General features: G+C 32.7%; 1 protein-coding gene across 1 annotated transcript; it reads left to right on the plus strand.

Annotated features, from left to right (window-relative positions):
* Positions 1 to 888: 888 nt before the first annotated feature.
* LOC126709737 (heavy metal-associated isoprenylated plant protein 36-like) lies at positions 889 to 2,410 on the plus strand. The gene is made up of 3 exons (XM_050410069.1): positions 889 to 995; positions 1,109 to 1,184; positions 1,369 to 2,410. The coding sequence occupies exons 1-3, from the start codon at positions 945 to 947 to the stop codon at positions 2,127 to 2,129; spliced, it is 888 nt and encodes a 295-aa protein (XP_050266026.1). The 5' UTR covers positions 889 to 944; the 3' UTR covers positions 2,130 to 2,410.
* Positions 2,411 to 7,855: the final 5,445 nt, after the last annotated feature.

Raw genomic sequence — 7,855 nt, forward strand, 5'->3', positions numbered from 1 at the left:
ATAATGAAACTCAGACAGAGACCTTAAGCGTTTGCCCAGCAATTAAGTCGCCTTTTCCGTTTTTTATGGTCTCACGTCACTGTTTATGAACCACTAAATCCATTAAAAAAATGCAGCAATCACTCATTTGCTACAGTATTTTGTATTTTAAAAATTATTTTATTACAGTATTTTTAATAATAAATTTTTAATTTTTAACAAAATAAACGATATCCAAACAAATCTTAAATAATATATCTTAGGCTACAAAGACATACCTAAAGTAACTGCACCAAAAAAAAAAACCCAATAATTCCCTTCTTTTCACACTAAAGTGCCTGTACAAATTTACATATTTTTATTTTATAATAGCTTTCTGAAAAGGAACTGTTCGAGAAAGTTAATAGTATATCTTAAAAGAGAGGTAGGGTTTTAGAAAATTGTAATTTAAAAAATAAGATTTTAAACCATTAAATCAGACACCCACCAAGATAACTAGCTAGTTCATATGAACTATATGAAAAGGAAAATGAATATGTACCACACATCAAATGCATGACTTTACGTACGATATTAATTTTGATAAGAAAGCATGTGTTTTTTTTTTTTTTTTTTTTTTTTTGGGTATAAGAATTTTGTAAGTTCGGTTTTGTAACAAAAGTATTTAATATGAATTTCCTTAAAATTTAGGAACATGTTCTATTGTTCTATTCTATCTATGTTGGTAAAAAAAAAAATTAGTCAGATGGTGGTCACGGCTTAATCACGTGACTTTGATGACGTGTCCTAGTCACAATGGTCAGTGGTTACTTGGGATGTGAAGGTGACGTGGCATCCACAATCTTGCTTTACCTCCGCCTTTAAAAGTTCTATATTACTTCATTTCCTTCCCTCTCGAATCACATTGCTCACACTCACACAAACTCAAGGCTCTCTCTATCTCTCTCTCTCTCTCTCTCTCTCAGATGGCAAACAAACCACCTGAATATCAAGGCGCAGACACCCTGAAATACCAGGTAAACAAAGAAATACTATTTCTATGTCCAAGTACATAATTCTTTTCTTCTCTTTCTTTCTTTCTCTCTCATAAATTGAGTTACTTAATTAACTCCTCCAAATAATATTGCAGACATGGGTTTTGAGAGTTTCAATCCACTGTGAAGGCTGCAAGAAGAAAGTCAAGAAAGTTCTTCAAAGCATAGAAGGTATGGATATTGGCCTAATTAATTCTAATAATAATAGTACGTACATGTGTTACTTTTTTAAACTGATAGCAAATTGTGAATTTAATAGCTGGCTTAGTTAATATTCTAACACGTACAAGATAAGTTTGGTATATTTTGGCTGTGATTCTCATCAATTTTTTTATATTCTTCAATGTTTGAATAGGTGTTTATGAGACCACTGTGGATTCACAGCAGCACAAGGTTACAGTGACTGGCAACGTGGAGGCAGATACCCTTATCAAGAAGCTTTTGAGATCAGGCAAACATGCTGAGCTTTGGCCTGAGAAAAAGGAAAAGAAGTCTGGAAAATCAAAGAATAACAAGGACCAGAAAAATATTGAAGAAGATGGTGATGGTGAGCAAAAAAATACAGACGGTAGCAATGGTGGTATTGGTAAAGATACTGATGGCGGTGACACAGATAAAGAAGATGAAGAAAGTGAGGAGGTTGGTGGAGAAAATGTTGGAGGAAATAATGGTGGTGGTGGTGGTGGTGGTGGAGGGAAAAAGAAGAAAAAGAAGAAGAAGAAGAAAGGACAAAATAGTAATTCTCTTAATGGTGATGGTGGCAGGGGCGGCGACGGTGACAGCGGTGAGAATTTCGGCGATGTACTACCTGGCGGTGGTTCTCCTATGTCACCTCATGACATGGCCCCTCCTATGGCCGCGATGAATCTTAGCCCTCCACATCAACATATGTACCCATATCCACCAATGAATTATCCACCGCAAGTACCATATAGTATGAGTTACAACATGGCATACCCTAGTGCTAGTGACGCTTCATATTATGTACCTCCCATGCATGCTAATAGGTACTCTCACCATGGTATCTATGGGCCACCGGCCCCACCACCACTACCATCTAATCCAATTTATACACATAGTGATGATGATGATGAGAGTGCTTGCTCAATCATGTGACAAAATTGTGAGGAGTTGTTGGTAATTAGGGTTGTACCTAAGAATTTAAGAGTATATGAGGAAGCGACTAAATTTTGTAAAAATGCACTAAGGTACGAGAGATTAGTGTAAAAGTAGTGAGCAATAAGATGAGAAATGGTTAAAGGTTTGGAAGGTTTTTAGTGGTTTGTCCTTATCTAGCTTTATTAATTTCTTTGTGTTATTGCTTAAGTAATTAAGCTAATAGTTTGTAATATTTGGTTGTTTGTTGGACATTTAAAAAATCTTCCTTTCCCTCTCAACCTTATGTGTAAAGTAGAATTTTGTTTATGGCAATCTATCTCTTTTTCTTTCAATGTAATGACAAAATGGCTTTAAGGAAATGATAATTAATAAAGAGTTCAATGTCATACAACTAGTCGGATTAGCTTCAAGTTCCTAAGTGAAGCCTCTCTTTTAATGCTTTAAAATATAAATGCTATTACATCTCTCATTATTAAATGTGCAAATTATACATATATCATGCATGATTATGGTTGAGAATTTCATGAAAATTGGTATTTTCCTTTGGGAAATGCTTAAAGGCATCTTTAAGAAAGCAAACTAAAACATCTTTGTGGATGTCTTTTGCTTTCAATGTGAGTAATAGTAGTATCCCACTCTGCCTTGAAAGCTAGTCTGTGGTTGTTTTTTGCCACCACCCCCCCCCCCCCCCCCCCCCCTTTTCTCTTTTAGCTAATCTCTATAATGGGGACCAACCAACCTATACGTACGTACATAAGAAGTGCTTTTCTCAGTTGCTCACTTTTAATTTCATTCTTTCATTTTCTATTAGGTCAGATTTTTCAGTTGAAAATTAAATCTGGTGAGGATGAGAAAGAAGTCATATTCAATATGTCGATTGTGATACTTCAGGACTTGGGTGTGAAGTTGTGAATTGATAGAGTTTTTGCTTAGTCCTATGCCCACATTGATCATGTCATGTTACAAAATTTCCTCGATTTTGTCTTCTATGCACTTCTGTTTTAAGAGATATATGAGTTATCATTTGATGTTGCCAACCCTAATTAATCGGTATATGATTGATAGCCTATTTCAAAATTCTGACATTAAGTCTTGATTGTTGTTGCTGTTGTTGAGTAATGAGAAAGTATCATTTTGGTTACACAAATTAAGTATGCACCTAATTAAACTTATTTAAGGAATATGAACCAAGCTGAAAAGCAGCTTTCATTAACTACTAGAAAATGAGCCTGCTTCCGTTTTGCTTCAAATAGAAAAAGTAGAACCCTTCAATCTCAATCATCTTTATAGAATCAAATGGACTTTCGACCATTAACCTTACCTTTTATCCGGACTAGAATATTCACAATGGATTATACCACTTTCTCAACAATGAATGATTATTTGCATGCTTTATACCCTCACATATTCTTCATCAAAAATATAAATCTTATGCCCTGAAACTTACCAACTCTCTAGCTCACCAAGAGACCATCTTTTTTGAATTCGAGAAAGATCTATCGATTTTGATTCAAGGACGGGTCAAAGATTTGATTCCAATACAACATGGTTGCTATAATCATTTAAGGAGGTATATATAAGATTAGCATAAACTGAATAAACTCTTTTCAATTGATCATAATGCTGAAAGCCTGAAACATAATGATTAAAAGATATTCTCATGCACGTACCCTTTAGATGCAAAGTTGAAATGATATGATTTCTTGGGTCCCTGATGGCGTTTGGATTTATAGAATCTAGTAAGCACCAACTTTTTTAATTTGTACTAAAAGTGCTGAAGTCTCTAGTTAATTCATGATCATTAAAGTTTAATCACCTCAACAAATTACAATCAAAATGAGAATAATATGTTTCATATTTATTAAAACATAATCCTAAAAGGTGAATCATATCGTGAAATGATTTTTTTTTTTTTTTTTTTTGATATGTCGTATATTGTTTTGAATTATATGATAAATGAAGACTTTAAAAAAGCATAAATACCTATAAGGTATATATATTACATACTTAGGATATACTCAATTACACAATTATGTATATAAAATTTAACAAATCTAACAAATTATGTAAGTAATTTAGAAAATATATTTATGATATATAAAATCAAATTTGTGACACTGAATTGTGTTTCGGTTGAACAGTTTTTGTACAAATTGTAAGATGCTCACCATGCAAACACAAATAAAAATTCCTATTAATAGGTCACCTATCACAAGATTAATACAATATACTACCATTCATATATCACATAACTTTAACAATTACAATAAAAATAAGAAGATAGTACTAAACATTCTCAAAAAAAATGAGGGAGTTTTTGCTAACTTACTTTTTAATAGATTTATGGTAGAATTATATTTTAACTCGTCGGATTAATGGGTCACATCCATGGGCGAAACTGCAGCCAAGGGTATGGGGGCCATGACCCTCCAAATTATTAAATTTTTTTTATAATACTTATAACTATTAAACATTTTTATTATTATTAAATATAACCTATAAAAATAGCAGTTGTCCCTCAAGTAAAAATATCTATTAAATATAACCTATAAAAATAGGAGTTGCCCTTAAGCAAAAATATCTATGTAACGACCCAAAGAAAAGCGCTAGCCACATCTGCGTTATACCTTAAAAGGACTAGTCGCAATTGAGGCTCCTTGTAGTTGTTAATATAGCCCAACTCAACCCAGTAAATACCCAATGTGGGACTCATCACACACCCACACACATCACGCAATCAATCAAATTGAGGTATCACAATCTCCCCCACTTAAATCCCTAACGTCCTCATTAGGGCCCACTATGTGGGATAGTGTCTCTGAACCCATTCGAGATTACCGGGCCGGCTCTGATACCATATGTAACGACCCAAGGAAAAGCGCTAGCCACATCTGCGCTATACCTCAAAAGAACTAGTCGCAATTGAGCCTCCTTGTAGTTGTTAATAAAGCCTAACTCAATCCAATAAATACCCGATGTGAGACTCATCACACATCCACACACATCACACAATTAATCAAATTGGGACATCACAATTTACTTCCGGCCCTAGCCAAACCCATACCCAGCCCGTTTTCATGCATCGTTTTCGAGTTGACTGCTTTTCACATGTCAAACATTCTCTTAGCTAAAAACCAACTTCTTTTCCCTTTGGATTTGGACATTGACGAGTTCGGGTTTACTTTTACCAGTTTCAGTTATTAAATGATAGGGACAAAATTAAACAAGATAATGGTTCCAATGTAATTCTGAAATGAGCCTAGGACCATAAGTTCTAGTATTAGTTCTTGTGTTATTCTCATAATTTGATGATATATAGAAGATGAAGAAAAAAATGGTGGGTCGCAAAACTTTGGGACAAAATGCAGATATTTTAATTTGGTATTGTTGGTGTTCAGGTGAAATGAATTGGGACGACTTATGTTGCACTATTCATTATAATGAAAAGATTGAAGAGAGAATCTTATTCCAAAAGTAGAATGCAACTTCTAATATGTTCAGTCTGTGACCTATAAAATAATTGAAATAAGATCTTAAGGTACATGATTGGTAATGACTTCTAGAGTCTAGACTATAAAGATGGTATCCTAGTGGTTCCTACCTCTAGACTGCCTCGATCCTTAAATACTTTGTTTATAATTGCCACACTGGGAAAACAATAGCGATGCCTGGATAGAAAGAGTGCCTTAATTAATCCAATATACTTTTGGGATTGGGTTTGATACTGGGTCATGCTGACGGGTATTCTTAGAGTAATGATTAACAATATGTTTTAGGAAAGTTTTAATACTACTTTTATGAGAAATATAAAAAGTTGTCAAAACATTAATTTTTTTTTTTCCCCATAAATTTTTTTTTTGAATGGATTATTAACTATTGTCCTAAGGACATTCGGTAGTATTTCTCATTGTTAAATAGTGTTCTTAAGACAATCGTTAATAATAAACTATTTTAAGAAAGTTTTGATATTACAAAAAATATAAAAAAAATTGTCAAAATATTATTGTTTTTGTTATTTTCTCATAAAATTTTTCCTAAAATAGTTCAATAATGATGCCCTTAGGGCCGTTAATATTTTCCTACTCTTTATATGCTAACTACAAGATAATACACATTAGAGACATTCCAAATTTAAATAAAAACAATGTCTTAACGAGATATTATCCAGTTGACAATAGATGATTTAGATTCTTTTGGCAAAATCAATAGAACTCAATCTAAAATAAAGGCATTAGCTATTGAGAAAAATTAACAGATGCCTAAGGGCATTGATTTAGTAAATATTTTTAGAAATTTTTATGAGAAAAGAAAAAAAATTATTTTTTTTTTATAATCTTTTATATTTCTTATGAAAGTAGTATTAAAACTTTTTTAAAATTCTATTAACAAATGCCTTCAAGGCACCCGTTAACAAGACTCTTAGTTATTGTTGGGACAAAAATGTAATCTTAGTGTTAAGTTCAAATTTGAACTAATAACAATTAACCACATGTGATTTGTTGTAAAAATGTTGTAGACGTAGCATCTCTCATTTAAGAAAGATACATGGATATCTACTATAGTTTATGGTGTCTAAAATTATAATTCTTGTTTGCAAATAAAATCTCTCATTTATTAAAAAATAATAATTGTCTTAACTGTAATAATGATTGTTGTTATTGATGAAGATTAAAGACAGGAAAAGTTAATGAATACTCTAAGTATATTAGTTTATGGATTATTTTTTAAAGGGTTATACTAACGAGTGCCTTAAGGGCACTGGTTAAGAATCTCCTTTAGAAAAATTTTGACATCACTTTTATGAGAAATGAAAAAAACTGTCAAAACATTAATTGTTTTTTTTTTCTTTTTCCATAAAAATTTTCTTTAATTGAATTCTTAACCAGTGCCCTTAAGACACTCGTTAGCATTTTCCTTTTTTAAAAATTATTTATGAGAAAAAAAATAGTTAATTTTTAATTGCTTTATATATTCTTTATGAAAGTATTGTTAAAATTTTCATAAACAAATTATTTATTAACAATTTCTTTGAGGCACCTATTAACAAGATTCATTGGCGTAGAAGAGAAGAAAACGATAGTACAACATTAATTTCGTAAGAAATGGTGGCGCACTTGGTGGATAAATCTTGTCATTGGCACTTAATCACTTACCTAACAATTACTGTGTGTTGGTAGGTTATGATCATGTTAAATGTCAGTAAGTGGGGGGACCCTAGGCTAGGCCTTATCATAGATGGTCACAAGCAAGTACTTTTGCACCACTAGCCCACTTGAGTGGTGGATCTTGAATGAACCACACCGGCCATAAAGTGCACCAATTGACTGAGCCCCTTGTTACAAGCAGTATGTACCTAACTCAATTTTAAGCTAAGTCGGGGTTCATATGATCCACACCCCAAGTGATTTGTTTTGGAAGAAGAGGGAAAGTGGAAACCAAATGATCCACACCCTTTGTCTTTTCTAGGACTCTATCTACATGTGTCTAAATCAATAAAAACTTTGTTCTACCACTGAATTTTTCCTGGAAAATCTTTTAGAGTTACCAATCAAATGCAGCCAAACTGCTGCTGAAAGTTGTTTGTTTATCAAAATCTTGGGAAAAGACAAAGAAAGAAAAAGAATAGTGAAATATTTTTACCTTATACCATGCCACTCCTTTTTTAGATTTCCAAAGTAGGTATCTTTTGAGTCCCTCTTTTCTTTTCTTTTCCCCAAAATCAG

The sequence above is a fragment of the Quercus robur genome, chromosome 12, assembly GCF_932294415.1.
Source record: "Quercus robur chromosome 12, dhQueRobu3.1, whole genome shotgun sequence".
Lineage (NCBI taxonomy): Eukaryota > Viridiplantae > Streptophyta > Magnoliopsida > Fagales > Fagaceae > Quercus > Quercus robur.